This window comes from Micromesistius poutassou (assembly GCF_964030765.1).
Source record: "Micromesistius poutassou genome assembly, chromosome: 10".
Taxonomy (NCBI): domain Eukaryota; kingdom Metazoa; phylum Chordata; class Actinopteri; order Gadiformes; family Gadidae; genus Micromesistius; species Micromesistius poutassou.
This window is the reverse complement of record NC_140280.1, coordinates 11,527,072-11,551,790: the sequence shown is the minus strand read 5'-3', so window position 1 is coordinate 11,551,790 and position 24,719 is coordinate 11,527,072. Positions and strand designations below refer to the sequence as shown.

General features: G+C 41.0%; 1 protein-coding gene across 1 annotated transcript; it reads right to left on the bottom strand.

The window, feature by feature from the left end:
• Nucleotides 1–9,561: 9,561 nt before the first annotated feature.
• psmg1 (proteasome (prosome, macropain) assembly chaperone 1) lies at nucleotides 9,562–20,917 on the bottom strand. The gene is made up of 7 exons (XM_084474117.1): nucleotides 20,703–20,917; nucleotides 19,848–19,933; nucleotides 19,342–19,487; nucleotides 17,038–17,100; nucleotides 16,755–16,947; nucleotides 10,294–10,421; nucleotides 9,562–9,840 (listed from the first exon to the last, which is right to left on the bottom strand). The coding sequence occupies exons 1-7, from the start codon at nucleotides 20,810–20,812 to the stop codon at nucleotides 9,763–9,765; spliced, it is 804 nt and encodes a 267-aa protein (XP_084330243.1). The 5' UTR covers nucleotides 20,813–20,917; the 3' UTR covers nucleotides 9,562–9,762.
• Nucleotides 20,918–24,719: the final 3,802 nt, after the last annotated feature.

The window sequence follows — 24,719 nt, the reverse complement described above, 5'->3', positions numbered from 1 at the left end:
AGAACAGCTACTATACATAAACATGTATTTTAAGAGAAGAATTATAGAGCAAACATAGGTAGCTGAAATGTATACTAGGTTGATAATAAACTTGACTTTACCTTCACTGGATATGTAATTACAAAATAGTGCTATTAAAGTAGTAATTAATCTTAAGGTAACAAAGAAAAGATCCAAAGATCCAACCCACCAACACAGTAAAAGTTGACCGTAAAACATACATCCAGCCCACATACATTGGGGTTTTGTTGTTTTGAAACCATAGTCATGACCACTTTATGTTATCCAAAGACCAAAAGTGTTTTAGCATAAATATATCTTCAATTAATTTCAACATAGAAAGATATTTTAAACAAAATGGTTACTCAGACCATTGTAGGAAAATAACGACCAAAAATAGCCGTGAATATTGTAGAGAAGATTTTTACAGAATGAATGTCTACAATATGAACGCATGCAATGTGATATTTCAGCCAGTGGATGGTAATACATTATACTAGTAGCTTATTGAATACACTTCATATCCTGCATATTTCTCAACAACGCTCAAACATACTGTATTAGTACTGTTGTCTCATTCAAAGTCATACTCCAGAAGCAATTAGATATATAATCTGTAATATTTACATCTAACCCTTTCAAACAAAGATAGTATAAAATCCCTTTCAACCCCTAACTTGATGCAATGGCTCCATGGCCATAGGAGTCACAGTTTGGTTACATCTAAGAAATATGAAAGAATGAGCCAAAGACAACATATTATGTTAGTATGGGTTGATTAGGTCAGGGAATTGATCTGGGCTGTCACAAGTAGATAAGGAAATATACGTTAGGGAATGTAAGTTGGCCGATTAATGTGGGTGATTTTGATGTCCACGTAAAAGTATCACAAATGTTTTGTTACCATGGGGATAACACGCCCCTCTCCTTCCTAAGTACGGAGAGGGGCTAATCCCTAACTCCTGAAAAAAATAGTGCAAAATGCATTGTTTGGATTGGATTGAAAACTCCTGTTCTCCAGAACCACTCAGCCGTAGCCGTCAACATGGTGGTCCACATGGTGGTCCACATAGTGGTCCACATAGTGGTCCACATGGTGATCATGGTGGTCCACATGGTGGTCATGGCGGTCCACATGGTGGTCATGGTGGTCCACATGGTGGTCCACATGGCGGTCCACATGGTGGTCATGGTGGTCCACATGGTGGTCCAACATGGTCCACATGGTGGTCATGGTGGTCCACATGGTGGTCATGGTGGTCCAACATGGTGGTCCACATGGTGGTCATGGTGGTCCAACATGGTGGTCCACATGGTGCTCCACATGGTGCTCCACATGGTGCTCCACATGGTGGTCATGGTGGTCCAACATGGTGGTCATGGTGGTCCACATGGTGGTCCACATGGTGGTCCAACATGGCCCACATGGCAGTCCACATGGCGGTCCACATGGTGGTCCACATGGTGGTCCAACATGGTCCACATGGTGGTCCACATGGCGGTCCACATGGTGGTCCAACATGGTCCACATGGTGGTCATGGTGGTCCACATGGCGGTCCACATGGTGGTCCAACATGGTCCACATGGTGGTCCAACATGGTGGTCATGGTGGTCCACATGGCGGTCCACATGGTGGTCATGGTGGTCCACATGGTGGTCATCCATAGACCTCTTACTTTACATCGTCCCTGCTATGTGCTGTGTATTGATTAACAACAATAAGTGCCTGAAACACAGCAACATTGTCCCAGCTAAGGTAGAAGTACTTACTACTTACTACTACTAAAGTTTGAATTCCAATTGTACAATCTAATGTAGATTGTTCTGTTGGTCGCACACTGGTAACTAGGTAGGTGGGAAGGATTTAAATAACCCTTGGATACAAGAAGTTTAAATTTTATTAATCACAGCAAAGTCATTTGACTTGTGAGTAAGTAAGATGGTCTAAGCCATGCAAATCACGTCAATTACTCTGACACATGGAATGGGAACTAACTATGTAAGGTTTATCCATGATCTGTGTTTTGTTGTTCATTGTAATATACTTTAAGTGAGGCCTAGTTTTAAGGCATATGATATTAACAGTACTTATATATAAATTATAATAAGTACAATCACAAAACACACCTGACAAACATACACATATAGGAATAAACAAGGATTAAGATTATAAAACAACAAAACAGATGACCTACATGGCAAAACAGCTACACTTTCTAGCATTGTTCTCTATCAGCGTTTTGATTAAAGATTAAAGATTCTCTATCAGCGTTTTGATTAACGCTCTATCAGCGTTTTTGATTAAAGGCCTTCCAGGTTGTAACCTGGAAGGCCTTTTGACCCATCTCGGTTCTAGCGCTAGGGACGGTGTTAGTATTCAAAGAAAAAGTTAACTTTATAATCGGGGTAGGCTATATTCCGTTTAAGAAATAACCAAATGACATACTTTATAAATCAACATGTATTTCGTGGAGCAATGAGCTACATTTATGTTTGGAATCCCCCCCGTCCTCCAGTTATCGTATATATCCTTATAAATTTGTTTATGACCTATGGCAATTATTTCATTTTTTGTAACATGCATGCTACATGCAACCTGTAATTAATACATGAACATGTTATATGTTCTGAAAAATGCAGGCCTATAGAAAAGAATAGGCCAAAAAAGAAGAGGCCTCTCACAATTTTAGAGCAGTTATTGTGAAACTACTTTGTTTTCCGCTGTCCACCAATGTAGCTCTACTACATGTGTGGATTCCTCCTACATGCACTGGCCAATAACAACACCCTATGCATCAGGCCTAGAAATGAGCCACCTTGGACCCCCATTAACTGAACATACACTCATCCTTCTTCTCAGTAGTTGAACTGTAAAGAATTGACATCTTAAACATTGCATTTATATCCGATGTAGAGCAGTGAGTTACTCTTTGATTTTAATCCAACCGTCACCTTATAAATTAAACTGATATAAAACATAATTAATTTATATCAGTTGAATAACATAATAAACCACATGTGCTTATGAGATGATATGTCTGTCAACCATCCCTGGCTTGAGTAGTAAAAAATTAAAATTAGTAAAAAACAACAATCAGAGTAAATTAACAAAGTCTAATGAAAGAAAACAAATGCCTCTACCACATATGAGTTCATATAGAAATGTGACATGGATGAGCTTAATGAGCATTTCTACTCAATAAAGCATACCTTCAACCCATTGACCACAATACCACTGTATGTGATTGTGGAATACATGCATAAAGCAGGCAGTGTTTGACTTGGATGGAGCATTGACTAGTTAACATGTAACTCAGTATAAGTAAAATGCAGGGGACTCCTTTCTCCTTTGTGGACGTCATGAAGCCCTCGCGGTTTGGTCCTCTCTGGATGGGGGGGGCCGGTACAGAGGCTTTACAGCTTTTAGGGGTCAACTTGGAGTCGGCTAAGTAAACATGGTTCATCTCAGGGGCGGCAGACGGTGTAAATGAGAGACCCCTGAATGTCCCTCCTGTATTAACCTCTGTGTTACTACAGAGGTTTGAACAAGGACGTTAGTTACCACACACACAAACACACACACTCCACACACACAACCAGATACACAACCAGACACACATCCCCCACACACACAAACACTCCACAGACAACCAGACACACATCCACCGCACACAACCAGACACAAAACCTTGATATTGTAATGAATTTTATCCAATGGTAAGTAAGAGTTCATTTCATTCACCCAATGGGACAGTGGTGGAGGATCTGTGGATTTCTCCAAAGTACACCTGATGCAAACCAATTATAATGCCCGACTATCGATGTAAATGTCTTTGTTGATAGAATAATATTAGAAATAAAACTATCCTTGTATTGCAATGATCACATTACATTTTGGGAGACTACTTTCTCAGCAGCGGCGGAATTTTACTTTGCTCCGGTGTAGCAACCGATTCACTACAGCAGAAGGTAAACAGAGAAGCGCACTCCAGGTAATATCAGTCCGCCACTGCCGTAGCTTTCTTCCAACTACAGGGATTATAAACTAAATGCAATGCGATGCAAGGGTAAGTTTATTTCTAACACTATTCTATCAACACAGACATTTACATCGATAGTCTGGCATTATAATTGGTTTGCCTCGGGAGTGGGTAAAACAGTTTTTATTGGCAGGCTAGCAGTTCCCCTCGACTTGCGCTAGCCTAGCACCAGCTATTTCTGCAACTAGAAGGACTGAATGAAGTGTTGAAAACGGTCTCCAATGATAAATAACACACTGGCTCACTTGGAAATGAGACCCGATGTCCAAAATCCTGAACTATCCCTCTAAGGCTGGTTTATACTCCTCCGTAAAGTGCTGTACGTAGACACAGAGAGCCCTCTCCGTCGACGGAGAGCCTGTCAGAGACCCTCTCCGTAGCTCTACGTGCGCATCCAATATTTTAAGTTTCTGTCGAGGCAATGGAGACGGACTGACGAACTGTTGGAGGACCAATCACAGCAAGGGTTGTGATTGGTCACAGCAAGGGCTGTGATTGGTCCTCTAACAAAATAATTTCCGGAATCACTTTACCCGGTTTGACTTTGCACCTTATTTACTTTGTACATTGTTTACTTTGCACATTAAGGACTAATAAAACACCAAATAAGATTTGAAAAGCTTTGGAAGTTTATTTTCAACACTATTTACATGGTTAGTAGTCAGCATATAGGATTGATCTGGCGGCGAATTGCATTGTGTTTCCGACATCCCGATGGAGAACTGCAAATGCTCGAGGGGTCTCCGTAGTTACAGAGTCGGATTACGGATACGGAGTAGTATACTTTGGTCTTTACTCGTCAACCCCGCACAGCCCGGTCAACAGCACATGTGATTGGACTGTACATCAGCAGAGAGCAACTAATAGGTTCAGAGAAAAATGGTCCCGCCTCCAGGAACAAGGTGTTTGGATATTTGGTCAGAGTTTCAGTGTCAGAGTTTCAAAACGAATCAGCTCCAGAACATAAACTTTCCCCCTTGTGGCCAAATCTCTGAAAAGTCAGTGCTGAAAAGTCAGTTCTGAATAAATACAATTTAATGGTGTAAATTTACACCTTATGTTTTTCAAAATGAATATTCACCCTTTCAAAACGTTTTTCTCAATGTATGAACACCTGCCAACTCTCACGGTGAAACCGTGAGAGTTGGCAGCTCTGGGTTCATAATATCATCCGGAGGCGCACACAGCTTTTGGCCATATAATATTATATATAGAGCTCCGGGAGTCACAAATGGCAATAATCACTTTCTCCTCCATGCTGTGGTTCACTGTGGAGTGCAGGGAACGGTTGGCCCGGCCGGTTGAACTCTGATTGGCTGTTACGTTATGTCACTCAGGGAGTGAAGTTCAAATATTTCAACTCGAGCGAAAGTGTCGCTCTGCAAATCCTTGTGAACGTGCTCGCCCGTGACAGGGTGTTCATGCCGCGCCACAAGTCAAATCTTTCCGCAGGTATTCTAGCGACAAATGTCGCCTGATTTGCATCTGTACGTTGACTTTGTATGGAGTCGTGTCGCCCCGTTGTGTTTGGTGTAAACGCACAGTAATCCAGGAAATAAACATCGGGCCAAAGTTTTATCTTAATAACACTTACATGAGATAGTCCCATTCAACTCTATTGAATGCCTTTTCAGCACGCATGCACTACATTAGGGGCGTCAAGTTCAATAGTGTGTGAAAGGATATCAAAGTATCTGCGGAGGTTATCTGAGGAGAAATGGCCATGGACAAAAAACAGACAAATAATTGTATAGTCCACATTGAGGAGGCCTATGGGAGGCACACAGTAGGTGGTCTTTATCTTCTTTTTTAATAAGGATACAGTTGCAATAGTTAGAGATTGGGGGAACTGCTTCTTCTCCAGACTGGTATTAATCATGGAGAGATAGAGCTGCGAAAACCATCCATGGCGGGTGCCTTCCCATTTTGGAGAGATCCTATTGCCCTCAGAATCTGTGAGCCTGTCATGTTCTAGGCTTAGTTTCTCCTCCTCAGTTAGTGTAGGCAAATCAGTATTCCCCAAAAGGATCTCAAGTGCTTCTGAGCTGTGTTGGGAAGCGGGGAAGCGGCTGTGTTAAGGGTGCTATACTATTATTTAAACGTATCATTGGTCAGAAGAGGGTCCATTGTGACAATTACATCTTTTTTAATTTTCAGAATTGTTCTTTCCTCAGATTATTTTTTTGATCTGCCAAGCCAACAATTTACGATTTCACCTTGTTCTACATGTATGTTTCCATCTCCTTGATATTGTTATGTTGTTTTTAATCCAGGAAAGGCCGCCGAGACAGGATCGCTTTTAACTCACTTTATTTGGTAAAGGTTTTGGTCTATTGTTTATCGTCTATGAAACAAAAGGAGAGGAATGGTATATAACACGCGCGGAGCGTCTCTAAGCTTTATATCTACGATACGCCGCCCAAGAGATTCTGTCTTCTCCAAGCAATCCTGTTGATTTTATAATCAGGTGAAGGTAGACTTCTTCTACAACGTTAAAAACTTGCTCACTTCATCTGTGTGTCCGTTGTTGCCCCCTATGTGCAAATGTTGCAGCTTTTTAAAATGTGCACGGTGCTGCTCCCTGTGGCTATGTGAGAATATTACCTCCTAACTATTAAATGTGCACAGTGCTGCTCCCTGTGGCTATGTGAGAATATCACGGCTGAAATGTATTACAATATCATGTTCAATACATTTCAATTCATTGTTAGTTTTTCTTTTCAGAGAGGAGAATGCTACTATATATCCTCTGGTATAGGCTTTCATGGTGTCCCATACTACTAATGGACATACCAAATAATTTAAATGTATCAACAAAAGTGTCCAAATGCCAATTAATAAATATAATGCAGTAAAGTGCAAAGCCAAGTGGTCACATAAGATTCTTGCAAGGTAAGCACAGTTTGTGATTTTTGAAATAATACGGGATGATACAAAGAAAAAAATCTATCCTTGAGTACGATTTATGTTGGAGCTGTGTACTCAGGCAACATATGAGATCATTGATGAATTGTGGGTCATCACAGTTAGGACACTAACAGTTTAGCAAGACCACCTCAACTTGATCTAGAAACCCTCTAACAAAGATGTATTAACCTTTAGCGTCACACTTAATTTCTTCGGGAGAAAAATATATGTTCTTTCTAATAAGGATAGCCACCCATCTTGAGTTAGATGTAAAATACCTTCCCTATCCTTCCAAATCTGAACCCTCGTGGGTGGGAGAAGATGGCTTCCTTGCAAATATGCTATGTCTATTCTCTTTTTATTTAAATAAATATATAGGCAAGGCAAGGCAAACCCAGACCATTAACATTCCAACTTATGGAATTATATTTAGGCATTATATGTCGTTATTCACAATTATTAGAAGATACATGTATGATAGAACAAACAGAAATACATAAAACACAGTATACTGACCCAAAGAACAAACAAAACATGGGAAAAAACAAGAAACGTTCAACCCCACCCCCCCCCCCGCCCTTTAGACACCCCCTGTAAGCATCCCCCCCTGTATAGTGGAGATATAACAGAGGTCTAGCATGGACAGAAACTCACCATGTGACCTACTCCATATCATACACATGAGAAAAGACAGATTAAGCAAATGGTCCCCCTAATCAGTAGAAAAAAGAATATTGGACCCCGCTTTTGGTGAGAGTAATTATAATAAAAAATAATAATACTGATAAGAGCACTGGCTATAGATGCATCTAGCTTCATATAATTGTACTTTAATCAATAAATCTAAATAGGGGGGAAAAACAAGGTAAACAATGCATTTTCAATCAATAGGCTCAGATCATGCTGTGTCAATTAGCCAGTGGGCCTTAAAGTTTGCTTGATTACCTGATGATAGTGTGCCATAGCATCTTTATGGTCGGTGAAACTCACTGTAGAGCCCTGAAAGGTAATGATTAGCCTACAGGGAGGCTCGCTTCTCCTAGTTTCTCTTGGCCATGGCTCACTTGTAAAAGAGCTATTTATCTCAATGTGATTTCTCCCTGGTTAAATCAGGACAGGTTGTGGTAAATACCTTTAATCCTTGAACTTTAGGTTGTTGGCCACTTCACTAGCAAGACGCAGGATTGTTCTCTTTGTTTCCAGGCTGTAGAGCCGTGGAATCATACACCTTGGTTTGTTGGGGGAGCGTGGGCCGACCCGATGCGCCATATTAACGAGTGGTCCCCAGTTTACCAGCACCAAACCTCTCACTGGGCAGAGAGCTCATAAATGAAATCCCAAAGACGCGGATATTAAATCTCCTGCCATGATCCTCGATTTGTTTGATCTTGAGTTTTAACCTCTTATTCTCTGACTGCACCGTTGCAAACTTTTACTCCAGTTCTGTGAGTCGGTGGTCAGTTTCTGCAGCCAGACGGCTACAGCTTGTGGTCTTTCAACTTAAATGAGGTTGTTTCCATGTATGTAAGAGAGTCTATTGAGTTTTCGATGGGTTGCATCATTGAATCAAACTCTTCCAGAATAATTGTACGCATCATTGACATCAATTCTGACCGGTCCATTCCTAACATATCGTTACTGCGCAAGTTGTGATCTTTTTCCTTGGCAGCCTTAGCCATGAGGGTATCAACAATCGATTACTTCTTTGATAAAACAACAAACAAAAGTGAAATGTTGTAAGGTAGTAACCTTGCCAAGTTTTTTCTTTGTATTCTAATAGTTGTCAGTTTTCTTCATATTATTATTCCAGGAGTCAATGCTGAGTGAGCGATCATACTCCCGGAACCGTGAAACTAGCTCACTCTTCACATTATCCATATACCTTTACATACATTTAATACCTTTACATACGTTTAATACCTTTACATACGTTTAACAACCATGTTCTGTCCTTTCTAACTATAACTGTGTGCAGCAACCTAGCGTCGCTGGCCTGGGTGGGGGGCGTGAGTGAGAGAAGTGTCGATGGGAAGACTCTTGTAAACAAAGAGTACGGTTTGCAAGCATTTTGTATTTGTAAAATGCATAGAATGTGATATTGATTAAAATCTCCATCTATCAGCATTGTTTGCAGATATGTCCAGGTAATTACAAGCTACAAGCTGTTTGAAATGTTACATAATGAGGCTTTAAACTTATGTTCATTGAAAATTGATTCATTGATCAGTATTTTTTGATTTAATGGAATTACCATGAAAAGTTATTCACAAATTGTTATGAATGGGGTGACGGGTTTTGGAAGATCTAACTGTGATTTGTGACTTTCTATGTAGTCTGAATGTCCCCCCGTGTCCACATACTAGGTTTCCCCTACTCAGCAAAAAACATGGAAGATGAAACTCCTGCCAAAACCAAGGCGAGGGCACTATATGGTCTTGGGCGAATGTACTAATGGATTTCCCCACTTGTTTTTAGAATATATAATTGAGGGCTCCCAATTTGCTGTCTTGAATTAATAAAGTGCATTTTATCTAAATTACATAAAATAGGTAAACATCCCACTGAACCATGCGTAATGAGCCAGAACACATCAACAGTATTTCAATGAAGGAAGAAAAAGGAGTTTATTTATAAGGTTTATTTATAAATTGATGCCATGACATAAAAAAAAAAGAATATGGAACTAAAGCAAACTGTTCTTAGTAAAAATAATAAGAATAGTTTTTAGTTTAAGTAATTGTGTTTGGTCAGTTACAACAGTTTCGTTAGTTTCGCTTCGTTTTCATGTCCATTTAATTAAAACAAAAAACAAGATCAGATGTAGAGATTACTCTGGATTTGATTTGTTTTGATAAACTTGTTGATTATGTCAGCACACGGCAGCGGGCCAACCTGGAGAATAAATGACAGAATAAAATGCTTTTAAAATTCATATTTATAAGAGGATCTGACTAGCCAGGAAACGTAAGCCCATTAAATGTCAAAACATTCATAGAAAATAAATAAAAACCAGAAAATATATTTGGTCAACGTTTTATAAATAGATTTAGCTAAACTGCCCTATTCACCTTCTAATATGAACTATCGTATGGTTAACTGACTTTTGTAATAATTTCATAAAAATATCTTACCAATAGTTGATAATCACTTCTAGTTCTTCCAATTCAGATTCTTTACATAATAGAGAAGTGTTCTCTCACTTCTAGCCAACTACTTGACATGGTGTTTCACTTGCGCACAGCACAAACAAACATCTTGCAAAGAATGAAATATATACAAACAAGTAGTTTGAATGCACATTATGCATGCTGCAAGTTTTCTGTGGTCATGGAAAGGGAAACTTACCTTGATCTCCCCAACACTAGTGAAGGCAAGTTTGTAGGTATCCATGGTGATTGAGTCAGGGCTGAGGGCGTCGCTGTAGCACTGGTAGGCAACAGCAGGTATCTGGTTGACCTGACAATGGCTGAGCACTGAGGACATAGAATGGAATGAGTCAATAACAAAATAATTACGTTTATATGAATAAAAACACACACTGTGAGGCCTAAATATGCTCACATGGAAGTAAAATACAATACATTTGTCAGTTGTGAGGATGTCATGCAATTGTTTTATACCGAACTGGTAGCAAAATATTTTATTGTAGTGATTACAACTTGCGTTATGGTCAGAAAATTAATATTGGACCATAGCTTATGTCAAATTGTTTCAGTAGCCTAGTTTTACAAATGTACAATATCACTTTAAGAGACGTTAGGGGAGTGCAAGAGACGACGTGTGAACGCAGTGAGATTATAATCCTTTTCCTTTATATTGAGTCTAAGTCTAAAGATTGCGATTACAGTTTGGATTTAGAGGCTGGAAGGTAACACTACTGATGGATGGTATTGCCATTTTACATAATTGAATAATGTGATTTTATGACGGACGCAAATAAAACATTTCATTAATTCATCAATTACCCTTCACATTTTGCATGCTTTGGGACACCAAAAAGGACAAAGTCAAAAAGGGGCTTTAGTGTCTTTGGGAAGTTTGTGAAAGTTCTTGAGTGGCCCAGCTAAAGCCCAGACCTAACCCCTGGAGACCTGAAGATGTTGAGAGATGAGACATCACTGATCCGCTCCCCATCCAACTCACTGAAGACAGACGATTGGCTTGAACGTCTGCATTTTAGGTATTCAAATTTTCGAGATCCAAGGTATTTTGAACATAAACGAGACGCTTTCATGAAAATATATCAGTGCAAAAATACCACTGCAGCAGGTGATTGTATAATAATGATAAAAATCTGGGCTTGGTTTCCCGAAACTTTCTTAAAGCCTTCTTAACGCGAAGTCATTCGTAACGTCTAATCTAAGTCCTACCTTAACATTGTGCATGTTTCCGGAAACTTTGTTGGTAAGGTTGGTCTGAAGCGCTCGTAGAACTTTCTTAGCTCTACCGTAGTGATGCTTCAGCTCCTGACGCTAGTCTCCGCCACTACAGTAACCTTTAGAAATCCCTGTTGCGCATGGAACTGCCACAATGGCAGTGTTGTGTTTCACCAATGGTTTTAAGTCAGGTGTTTTAACAGTTAATGGAAGGAAGTGATGGGTGGCGTAGCAGGATAGACATGCAGGATAGCAGGATAGGCCAAGTTGTTTAATTGTTCATTCCAAGTTTGCATCCGTAGCCAATTGAGGCCAAATGAAACAGCATGTTTGAATTAAGGATGTCTCGGCTGTTTGGGCCGTGGGTCAGCTCGACTCACTTCCAATAATTTTAAAAACTTGCAACTTCAAAAAATGATTGTATTTATTTTACAATTCAAAAATGAACATAACTGTCTTCTAAATTAAGGAAATGATACTGGGAAATGAATAAACCATTATAAGCAATGAGTGAACTTAATAAGAGGTCGAAATACTTTTTCAACCACCACCTCTGTCCCTTGACATTTAGTTTTCACCTGACAAACACACACCCGCCTTATAATACCTGGGCGGTGCTCAAAGCCTGCACACAGACCCCTACAGGTAGCAATAAGCAAAGCAGTCTCAGCATAAACAGTATTATATAATAAGCTAAATTAACTATTCAAAATGTAGCTTTCATTTCCGAATTTCTATTTTCATAAATAATCAACAAGTCAGACACCTTTGTAAACAGAAAATCAATAGCCTAATTTGAACGGCTGCAAGGGATGTAAGGATGTAATTGCCTCAATCTCCTCGCTGTTTCTATATATATATATTTTTTTTTTAAATCGTAGTGTGTAATAGTGTAGGCTATGCTATGTTCGCCCATGGTTAAATAAATGTTGGCCTACTAGATGGATTTCGAGCAATGTTTTATTCGCAAAGACTACGATTTCTTTATAACGCTGTCATGCGTTATAAATTCCTAAATTCCCTAATGGAAAATCGATCTCTGCACTTTCTTTTTGGACAGCACCGTGTACGAGGGAATGTGGGGAGAACATCCCTAGATTTGTATCTCACTACCTGGATGAACTGCCACCAGTGACGTTCTCCAGCTTAGATGTCTCCTGTTTGCTACAGAGAATGGAGCAGCTCTGCACTGAGGTGGGTGTTTTGAAACACATAACTAAGCTCCAGACAAGCATGTATGTATGTGAGTTAGGGTTAGGGTTATGAGTTAGGGTTATGCAAGTTCGGGCCGGAGCTGAGGAAATCAACCGCCGAGTGACTGTACTGAGTGACTGTACTGAGTGACTGTACTGAGTGCTGGTCTGATGCGCCGACAGGGGATGCTTCCTCGTGCACTCCGGGGCCGGGCACCGTGCGTTCTGGTCATGCATGGAGCGGCTGGCTTCATGCATGGAGCGGCTGGCTTGGCATCTACGATTACGCCGGACCCGAGCACAGGGGTGCGTCGCGATGAGAAGGTGGTGACAACCGTTGGCCTCAACATGGGAAGTGGTGCAACGGGAAAAACTGGGTCAGTCGACTGGCTGATGGAGTAAAGTTGTCAAAGATGGGCGGCCTCGGCAGAATCTACGGCGGAACGTCGCAGAAGGCTCGGGGGCTCGTGCTATTCATACTTTGCACGTGACGTCACAACCACTGGCTGGCGGGCAAGAACTCCAGCAACGAAACCTAGTAACCTAATCAGGACGTCTTTTACCACACAAACGGTCCTTAGGTTCCTCTCAGTCCAAATACCGCCATGATGGAAAGATTAGTTAAACGGGAGCATTTGTGCCAGGCATACAAATGGCAAACTGACAAATTAGAGATATATTTTTGTACGGAATCTCCCTGCTTCTGAAATGCACGAACATCTCCGCCCAGCACTCATTCTACTGTGCAGATTAAATCGCGCAGCATTCTGTAACAGCAACTGTGCGATCATCCCTGCCCTCACACATTGTTGAAATCATATGCTGGATGCTTTAATCTTTCTATGTGTATTTTTTTTCTCCCATACGACAGCATTGTTAACCCATCCGTAGGCTTTCAATTGTTGTGCGGTATAAAGTGACTGATTCTCTATGAGATAAATGTAAATATCTCCAAACTCCAAGTCTGGTAGCGTCTTTGCCAGCTTCAAAGCAATGAATAACCTACATCAGCGGGTGCTGTGTACGGATCACAAGTTCCGAGTATGTTTATCTTCTCTTCGTATCTAATTTTAACATTTTGTGACAAATGGTCTAAATAGTTGATTTATTTAAGTATCGGAAATCTGTATCGGCCAATCAGGCTGCAATTCCCCTGGTTGGCCGTTGTTCGTTGCCATTTTGCCAGCGTTTGTTGCCCTCCAGGTATCCAAGGTAGTCACGTGACCGCAAAGTATGAATTGCCATTGGAAGAAAGAGCACTGGACCTGTATCTATCGTCGGCACTGGTGTTGTGAGTACTATTCTGACGGTGAAGACTAAATTAGTAAGTGTGTTTGCTACTAAATTCTCCCCAGATCTAGAGGCGGAGACGCTTTCTGAATATCTTAAAAGCAAACTTAAAGTGGTCACCTGCCAAAAAATTCACAATGTACGTAGCTGGTTTGGATCTTTCAAAGTGACTGCTGAATGTAATGACATCAGTGAAATGTACACTCCGGAGCTGTGGCCTGAGGGGGCCCTAGTACAGAGTTATTATGAACCATGCAAGGCCAGTGCTGTTGGGTCAAATAATGTGCCTCCCGCAGGAGAGGTAAATGTGCCCTCCAGTGTCAATTCAACACTATGAGTATGTCCATTCGGGTACTTTCTTACAACTGTCGTGGCGCTTGGGGATGAGTGCAGGGGATGAAGCTTGTCACATTGTTATTGACAGTTTGCTAGAGGAATGTGACATCTTATGCCTGCAAGATACTTTTTTACCTGTCCAAGAACTGGAAAAACTGAACTCTTTTAACCCAAAATTGTGTGTGGGTGAATCAACGACTGATCTCAGCACAGCAGTAGTTAGAGGCAGGATACCAGGGGGAGTGGCTGTGCTTTGGGACAAAAAACTTGATGCTGTGATGAAGCCAATTAGGCTGGATGTTGATTGTTGTATTGGTCTACAATATACATACAAAGATAATAGTTTTGTTATTCTAAAGGTCATTCTAAATGACACCATATGAGTCTCGTGAAAATGAGGAAGAATATCAATAATAACAATTTTGTTTTGTCAAGCAAACTGCTGCTGCCCATTGACAGTTACACACACATAAGTGAGGCCTGGCACACTATATCTTGGCTTGACCATTGTATTAGTACAGTCGATGGGCATATGGCTTTAGGGAGTATGAGCATAAAGTATGGGGTGGCAGTGACAGACCATATACCCCTTGCATTTACTGTAAATGTTGGTGATATTCCGACAACAGTCAGTAATGAAAGTGCTTTGAATAAAGAGTTCACTGCAAAATTGGACTGGTCATCTCTCACTAAGGATAACTTGTTGGCTTATTATAACACAGATAAACATCTAAGTAATATACATCTGCCTAAAGAAGCTATTTTGTGTAAAGATGCCAATTGTAAGAGGGTTGAGCATAAGAGAGACCTCTGTTCCATGTATGACAATGGTGTCTGCCCTGTATGATGGTGGTAAACCTTTTTATAAACATGAGACACAGAACAAGAAATCTAACATTAGACCCGGCTGGAATGAGCATGTAGCGATGTATCATACTGAGGCTCGTGAAGCTTATAAACTCTGGGATATGGCTGGAAAACCTAGGCAAGGCCCTGAGCTTGAGCATAAAAAGCTTGCCAATGCCAGATTCAAGTATGCTGTGCGTTTCATAACCATAAATCAGCAAGTTATGCGGGCTGATTCTATGGCTAACAAAATTATGTGTAATAATGCCACTGATTTTTGGAAAGAGGTGAGAGCTCTTAATCTTAACAAATGTAAACCATCCCTGCCATGTAATGTTGAAGGCATTTCTGGTACAGAGAACATTGCAGTATTATGGAGACAGCAGTACAGCTCCTTGTTGAACTGCATAAAGAGTGATCCATGTGTGGATGACTCTGATAGGAGTGTTGAAACAATAAGTACTCATGCGGTTTTTGATGCCATGCATACACTACCAAACAATAAAGCATGTGGGTTGGACCTTATTTCAGCTGAACATCTAAACAATGCCAGTTTGAGGCTAGCTCCTCTCCTAGCTCTCAGCCTCACTGGTTTTATGATCCATGGCATACTACCGGATTCAATATTATCCATCTTGCTTGTTCCAGTGCTTAAGGACAAAGCTGGGAGAGTAAGTTGCATGGATAATTATAGGCCAATAGCGCTAGCCAGCATACTATCAAAAGTTGTGGAAAGAATCCTACTTGATAGAGTAACTGGGTATCTTTCTTCCTGTGACAATCAGTTTGGTTTTAAACCAAAGCATGGGACAGACATGTGTATATATGCACTCAAGGAAATAGTGAACCTGTACAGGGCCAAAAATTCATCTGTACTTATGTGCTTTATTGATGCCTCCAAAGCATTTGATAGAGTTAACCACAGGAAACTATTCATGAAGCTAACACAAAGGGGCGTGCCTGGGTATATTGTACGGGTTCTGATCTACTGGTATGCTCAGCAGAAGATGCAGATTAAATGGGGAGGTAGTATATCAGCCCCCTTTGGAGTTGGCAATGGCGATAGGCAGGGAGGAATCTTGTCTCTTGTCAATTTTATTCAACTTGTATGTCAATGAATTGTCCATGCAATTGAGAGCCTGTAACACAGGGTGTATGACTAGTGAAATGTTGGTGAACCACCTTATGTATGCAGATGATTTGGTCATTATTAGCCCAAGTAGTGCTGGACTACAGCAACTCCTTAATATCTGCACTGAGTATGGATTAAAACATGACATTAAATACAATGCTAGCAAGAGTGCTGTTTTAATATGTAGAACCAACAGGATAAAAGGCTCAATTTCCCTGCATTCAAACTGTCTGGCAATATTCTTGATGTATGTAGAAGGATTAAATACCTTGGACATTTTATAAATGATCAGTTGAATGATGACGATGATGTGTACAGACAATGCTGCAAACTATACGACCAGGCAAACACCATTGCAAGAAATCTTATGTTTAAATTTACGAAACGATTGGAGGAATCTCGGAATAGTATCATTGTGGTACTTGTAAATCCCACTGAGCTGTGCTCGTTATACCTCCAGCCTGAGGGTGCACTGGCTGAAATGTTTGTATATGAACTGACTTTTTATATTTTTTTGTATTGTATTTGTCTTTTTTTTCTATTTGCTATTTATGGACCCGAGTCTGAAATAAAGTTTTCATATCATATATCATATCATAATATGATGCAATAAATGCAATTTAAGTGGCTTACCTGCCGCTTGGATTCCAGTGAATATATTGGGTTGCTCAAGAAGAGGGCATGGAGGGTTTGTTGTAGAGGACTGGGTCTGGAGACACAGCAGGAAGGGGCTGCTCCTAGCATGGTCACTGTTTTTGTACTCAGCCACAGGGCTGTCCGACAGCACGGTCACACTCAGTCCCTTCTGCTTGAAACCACCCAACACCTATGAGGAAGAAGTCAGGTCAGTAGGTGGAAGGTGGTTCACTTCCACCACTTTGTGCCGGGTGGCCACTATTATACATTATTTCTCTACCTTTTCAGTCCACTGAAACTGCTGGTCTTCTTCTATGTAGCCGCTGATCTTACATAGGATCACCTTGAAAGTAAAATTACATTTTAATGCAACGTAATTACATCATTACATCTAGTAAAAAAATATGTAAATTTCTTCCACTGATGTGACTGATGTGACCACTGATATACCCAGAACAGCCGGATAGTTTGTGGTATGAGCTCAACAAGGCATGGGAAACATTCCTTAAAAGATCCCATGACATGCCACCAGGCCGTTTTGAAAATCGGTCTGTTATGACATCACAGGTGGGCGTGTCCACCTAGATGTGTGACGAATAGATGAGCCACGTTTTCTACAGTCCACTGGGTAGGCTGGTAGATCTATCCAGCACACATCTAGGCGGACACGCCCACCTGTAATGTCATAAGAGAAAAGATTTTCAAAACGGCTTGTAACGGCTAATCACACCACACCTGGTGGCATGTCATGGGACCTTTAAGGCACTTTCACACCTGGGTACTTGGACCCATTTGTTCTGGACCCTGGAGGGTTTCGCTTCCAAGTCTGACTCGTTTCAGCCAACGATGAGGCAGACATTGGACTCGGGTGCCGACCACAAGCGGTCCGAGACAACATGGGGGAGGTCACAGTGGGCTCCCACCCTGGTGGAGGGCAGCGAACTGCAACCCCTCCCCACCACGACTACGCCTCGATATCCTGTCCATGAATATCACAAACAGGATTGGTGACAAGGCGCAGCCCTAGCGGAGGCCAACACCCACCGGGAACGGAACTGACTGGCTGCCGAGAACGCGGACACAGCTCTCGCTTTGGGAGTACAGAGATTGGATGGCCCTGAGGAGTGAACCCCTTACCCCGTACTCCCGCAGCACCTCCCGGGGGACCCGGTCATATGCCTTCTCCAATTCCAATCGGAATTTGCACATTCCATGGTCATATTTTCATTTTACAGCTTCATTTTATAAAAAAAACAACATCCATATTATTGTATTCTTGATATATGCTGTATATTTTTTACATGTTGTAAATGTTTCTACTTATATTTGTTTGTTTCTTTGTTTTGCAGCAAATACCAAGAGAATACTTCCATACGTGTTACACTAACCTTGCAATAAAGCAAATTCTGAAAGTCAAAGCGTCCTTCGAGATTCTGTTCCATGTAGACACGACATGACGCAAAGTGCTACAGATTTATGATCTGAAGCACACAATGCTGCGAATCACCTAACCCACTACATTCCAAAGATCCTCTTTTGGATGGAGATCGGGTGACTATGGAGGCCGTACTGTCTGACATGTACACAACACCGATTGCAGATACTCAATGTGTGCAGAGAAATTGTTCCTCACACCACCAACAGCCAGTGCTGTTAACACAAGGTAAGATGCTGGCCGACCTCGTCACTCACAGCAGAAATATAGTTCAGACAGACGACCAGCAGTTAAAGTAAATCTGCAAATTTCAGGAGCTTCAGTGCGATCCTATATTAAATAGAGTTAATGGCGATGTAGGTACGGTTTGAGAGTTGTAAAGTCTTTGAAGATCCTCTCTGCTCCCTCCCTCCCTCCATTCTCTGCCACTCCGAAGTGTTCGATTCACGCACCTGTGATTGACAGGCAAGACGGATCTCCGAAACCAATCAGGGTAGAGATGCCCTGAATGATGAGACGCAGTATTCAATCTAAATCATCTCATACAGAGGCCGCAGTCAGCCAGAACAGATACACTCAGAGAGCTTTTCACAGCACACAAATGTCTGTGGCATTGACCAAATTACACTCACAAGCTCATGAATCTAAATTGTCTCGTCTCTGATGTCAGCTGTTGAACCCGGTGTCGTCTTTTGCAACTGTAGCCCACCCACTTCAAGGTGGGGCGTGTCTCGCCTGGCCACTCCCTTCCTTATTATCAAACTGCATTATGAGCCAACATGAGACTCGCTGGATGTTTAGTTTCAATCCTCAGTAATCTGTGGAGACGTACATGTGTCCCAGGAGGTTCAGGGACACTGCTTTGTCCCATACTGGTGTTCGGGCTGAACCAGAACCTTTCGACCATGTCTGCATGCAATTAGTAGCTGGCGCCTGATTGGCTTATTTAGAGATTTGTATTTACAAGCACAGGTCTGCCAAATAAGGCCGCCACTGAGTGTATATTCTATCAATATACTGGTTGGGGCTTAGTCAAATAATTCTTAGAATTTGTAACACCCAATGCAGTAACATACAAGATGAATTGAACACAAATAAGAAGGTAATAATACAATCAAAAAATTACTGAAATACTGAAACAGGACTTACTGCAGGGTTGTCCTTGTTTCTGTAGAAGACACATGCTGGTTCGGTGCTCGTTTGTCCACAGATAGTTTGATTCCCCGCATTGGAAAGTGAACCATGCCCCACTGCCTCCCAGCTCGCAGAGGTGAGTACATACACAGACAGAAAACCTAGTCGCAGAAATGAAACAGAAACGTGATAAAACAGTGTTGTATATGTACACAGAATGCTATGAAGAAGCCAGTCGGTAAACTAAACCACATACACCTTTAGTCAAAAATAAATGAAATGTACATGAACTAGCAGCAAAATGGGTTATTCTGGGCAGTGTAGGCAGAAGATTAGAGAAACCTGGGATTTGTGTTCTCATCATTTCCTATGTTCATATTATATAATGAAGATTACTAATTGAGCACTCCAATGACTATAATGGATACATTGTTTCACAAAGAAATTATTTTACGATTTCAAAATGACCACCAGTTATTAAAAATAAATAATGGGTTTCCTTAAAATACAAAAATACTTACTTGCTGCATTCCTGCCAACTGCTATGATTAAGTTTGTATATGTCATCAAATTACTGTTTGACTGATACCACTCCAAATGCACCTCCCTGTTGAAAAAAATGGGGTAAAAATCTTAGTATTTTGCTGAAAATGTGTTAATGAAGCATAAATGTATCATGCAGTTGGGAAAATAACTAATAAGGTTACATTTAGGGTGGGGAAAATAGAACCTGCCACTGTTCTATTATACATTGCTGTTTGCTTAGTAGTTCTCTAGCTTTGTAAGTTCAAATCGAAATAATCGAGAGAAGATGAGAAGTGAATGTTCCCAGTGAATGCAATAAAAGATGTTTACACTCACTCATCTTTTCAAATGGATGTAGACTAGACAGACGATACGTGACAAAGGAATGTATTACTGCTACTGCCAATACTGCGACAATGTGGTAAAAGAAGGGGTGCCACTGGATTAGAAGGTAAGTGGCACCAGTACAATGTTTTAGTCTTGAGTCCTATGAAAAACAGAAGTGTCCACATAGATGAATGCTGGATAGATCAGTATACCAACCTTACCACCGGACTGTAGCAAATATTGCCTTTCTATCCATCATAAATCTAGGTGGGCACACGCACTTGTGATGTCACTGAGGCGGATTTGGAAGTGGCTTGAGAAATCACTTTCCATTTGTTTCCAGAAGGAGAAGCCTTCAATAAATGACTGGTGCGTCCACGAGGGGGAAGAAAGGTGTCCAGTGTGAACAGGGAACTACTTTGAACCGAGCTTCAGCCTCACCTTATAAACCATCCTCATATCCATTACTTGGAACATTATCATAGTAAGATCATAAGATAAGACTCAAGTCAAATAACGCTCACCTCGTTTCGTCTAGCTCTTTGAGGATCTCCTCATCTTCGTTTTCATCTTCCTCATCTTCATCCACAGCCCGCGAACTCACCGACAGAACCTCTCCAAAGAAAGTGGCCATCGTCACTTTGACCACTTCTGTTCGATACAGCTGTTATATATATATAATATATATATCATATATCATATATAATACGCTGCACAGATACTGCCTTCTGCTTCCTGCTTCTTCTTCTTCTTTTGTATTGTTCTTTGGCGGTTGGCAAATAACTTAGATGCATTACCGCCACCTACTGGTATGGAGTGTGAAATAAATAACAACCTCCCTACTAAAAAATAAGAAAAATAAATAAATAATAATAATATATATATATTAATAATAATAATGAAACTAATTTATAACATATATTTGTTCAAACAAATTAGTTACCCTAAGAAAATGAAATAGAATTTGATGCCACTTTCCTTTGGACTCTGTAGTAGGCTACCATTGTCCTTTCCGCTCTTCCTCCCATAGCTTTTGCCATCTCCTAATCAGTTCTTGCTTAATAATGCCTTTAATTTCATTTTTACCTATATTAATACTTTAAAGCAATTTTACTTCTTTTTGTAACGTTTTTTTCCATATTTAAACACTATAAGCCCCATAATTTGAATATAGTATAATGTTTGTTGCACCTCAATCACAATATCTGGTCTGCTGTCTGAATGGTTGAACTGTAGACTTTTTAATGAAAACTGGAATCCGAACAAATACCGACCTGGCCTGGCCTCATGTACTAAGACTTGCGTGGATTTCTGACTAAAACTTTGCGGACGCCAAAATCTGGAAAGCTGCTGCGCACAAATAAATCCGGATGTATCAATCCTTGCGTAAGCACGATTTCACGCAGATTCTCTTTGAACATCCCAATTAACGTGAAATTGTGCGCACGTGCACGAGCCCGTCTCTCCACCCAGTCTCCTCCCTCATTTAATATGCTAATTCGTATAAATAAACCTGCAGTAGTGCGTTCGTTAGGAGAAATTAGAAAATGGAGGAAGGAAGAAAAAATAACTTTAGTGAATGCGAGGTGGAGGTGCTGATTTCGGAGGTAGAGGCCAGAAATAAGATATTGTTCGGCTCTATTTCCTCCGGAATCAGCACCAAAAGCAAAAAACTGTCGTGGGAAAACGTTGCCAAGTCGGTCAATGAGGTTGGGGCCGAAAGCCGAACTGTGGCTGACATTAAAAAAAGGTGGTCGGACATCAAGGTGGACGTAAAAAGAAAGGTGTCTGCCCACCGGAGAAGTGTGGGTCAGAAGTCGGACCGGACTTCTGACCCACCGGAGTCGGGGAGCTCGCCCTATTTGAGCAAAGGGTGGCAGCTGTGATTTGGGATCGGCTCACTTTTGCCCCAAAAATCATAATTGTCGCGGTACACCCCTTCATTTCGAATGCGACCATATTCTAACAAGGCCAACACTGCCATTGTCAACATATCGATTATTGCCACATTTTGCGCATGCTTTTATATTCTCATTTATTTGGATGCATGCTGACGGTTGTTCCCATACACCCAATGTGTCAATAATATGTACATAATTCGACCGACTGGTTCATTGATAGATTGAATTTAAGTAACAATGGCTTGTTCTTACTCCACGCAACATCAAATAATAATACTGCAGTCAAGAATCTGACGACATATGCGTGAAGAGAAATCCATTAGCGATGTCATGCGTGGTCATGAAATGTAACGTTTAATAAACAAGTCATCACTGAAAATAATATTGCTGGGGCTTCCTTTTAATTTCCTTTTAACTCCAACAATATATTTTTATGGGTCTGTTTACGTTTAGCCTAATATCAACAACAGTGTCACATTATGCGTCTCGACAACAATAATGTATGATTGAAGTGCATTTAAGATCACACATCCCGACGTTCAAATCCACTTTGAACTAGCCTCATATTGCAATATTACTTCATGACTCGTGATCGAGTAGGCCTAATGTTGTTGCGCTGCATTGCCTCTATGTGCCGCCAACTGACAAAATGCAGCAGAAATGTGCGTAAGCCAGGCATTTAGTTTGCGTGGAGAACCGCACTTTCTCACGTCAAGTCAGTCTTTGTACATCCGAACGTTTGCGTGAGAAGTTGCTTACGCAGTTTTTTTGTGCGTAAGCAAGCTTTGTACATGAGGCCCCTGGGGTCCTCAACCCACTGCACCGCTAACAGTATTAACTTCACCTGTATATACTCATGTTTCATTATCAACCCACTGCACCGCTAGCAGTATTAGCAGCAGTTCACCTGTATGATGTTTCATTATCAACCCACTGCACCGCTAGCAGTATTAGCAGCAGTTCACCTGTATGATGTTTCATTATCAACCCTTTCACCTGTATATACTCATGTTTCATTATCAACCCTTTCACCTGTATATACTCATGTTTCATTATTAACCCTTTCACCTGTATATACTCATGTTTCATTATCAACCCTTTCACCTGTATATACTCATGTTTCATTATTAACCCTTTCACCTGTATATACTCATGTTTCATTATTAACCCTTTCACCTGTATATACTCATGTTTCATTATTAACCCTTTCACCTGTATATACTCATGTTACATTATCAACCCTCTTCCCTACCTTCACTTGACATTCTGGTACAGTAAAAGCTACCCCTACTTTAGTCTTTAGATGTGTCTATATAAATTTGAACATAGTTGAAGAATTTATCTACAGTATGTACTCCTGTAATAATTGTTTATTTTTGTTTTTGTGTTCTAATAATGTTAAATCAACTGTAGCCTCTGGCAGAATCCAAGGTGGAATTATCGTTACCGGTACTGTGAACTACATTTAATTGTGCTACTGAATTGTACTGCTCTCTGATTCGCTGTCCATCCAAAACTTTTTGTTTCCCTTCTCTCCTTTTCCCAACAAGGTTTTAAAGTGCTTTGTGCTGGATCATCCTGACTGTGGCCCCGTAGGTTCATCCAGTAGTTCAAGGACAGCTGTACTCTTCTCAACTCTAGAGGCATCTCCTTCTACCTGTAGAGCTGCTGTTGGAGTTGTTTTTGTGGCCCCTGTACATACTTTCAAAGCCTGATACTGAATGTTGTCTATTTTTTTAAGAGTTGTATTAGCTGCTGACCCAAACACCACACAGCCAGTCTAACACCGATCTCACTAACCCAGTGTGTAGCCTTTAACGCCACACAGCCATAGTCTAACACCGATCTCACTAACCCAGTGTGTAGCCTTTAACGCCACACAGCCATAGTCTAACACCGATCTCACTAACCCAGTTTGTAGCCTTTAACGCCACACAGCCATAGTCTAACACCGATCTCACTAACCCAGTGTGTAGCCTTTAACGCCACACAGCCATAGTCTAACACCGATCTCACTAACCCAGTGTGTAGCCTTTAACGCCACACAGCCATAGTCTAACACCGATCTCACTAACCCAGTGTGTAGCCTTTAACGCCACACAGCCATAGTCTAACACCGATCTCACTAACCCAGTGTGTAGCCTTTAACGCCACACAGCCATAGTCTAACACCGATCTCACTAACCCAGTGCGTAGCCTTTAACGCTGTTCTATCTGCCCTCATACCCAACACCTCATTAGATCAAGTGTGTTTTTACACCTGTCCACCACTTTCTTAATATGTACATCCCTTGTAATCCTCTCATCAAACCATGAACCTAAAAATGTATATTGATTTACTCTCTCCAACTCCTGGTTGTATATTTAAGCAATCTTACACTCGATGGCGTTCTTGAATGTCATTATTGGTACGCGAAGCACAGCCGTAGGAACGAGGCGCTTGCGCCGAGTTCCGAAGTCCCGTGCTTCACGTACCAGGTGCCCAGGCGACCAGGTGCCCGCAGGGCATGTTCTAAAAATATCACCAAAATCAAACAAAATAATAATTTGAATTTAATGTAACATTTAAAAAACAAATGTTTTACGAACTCTAGTCTGGAAAGTTCACTATCGTGCGCCCTCTTTACTGAGACAAGCTAG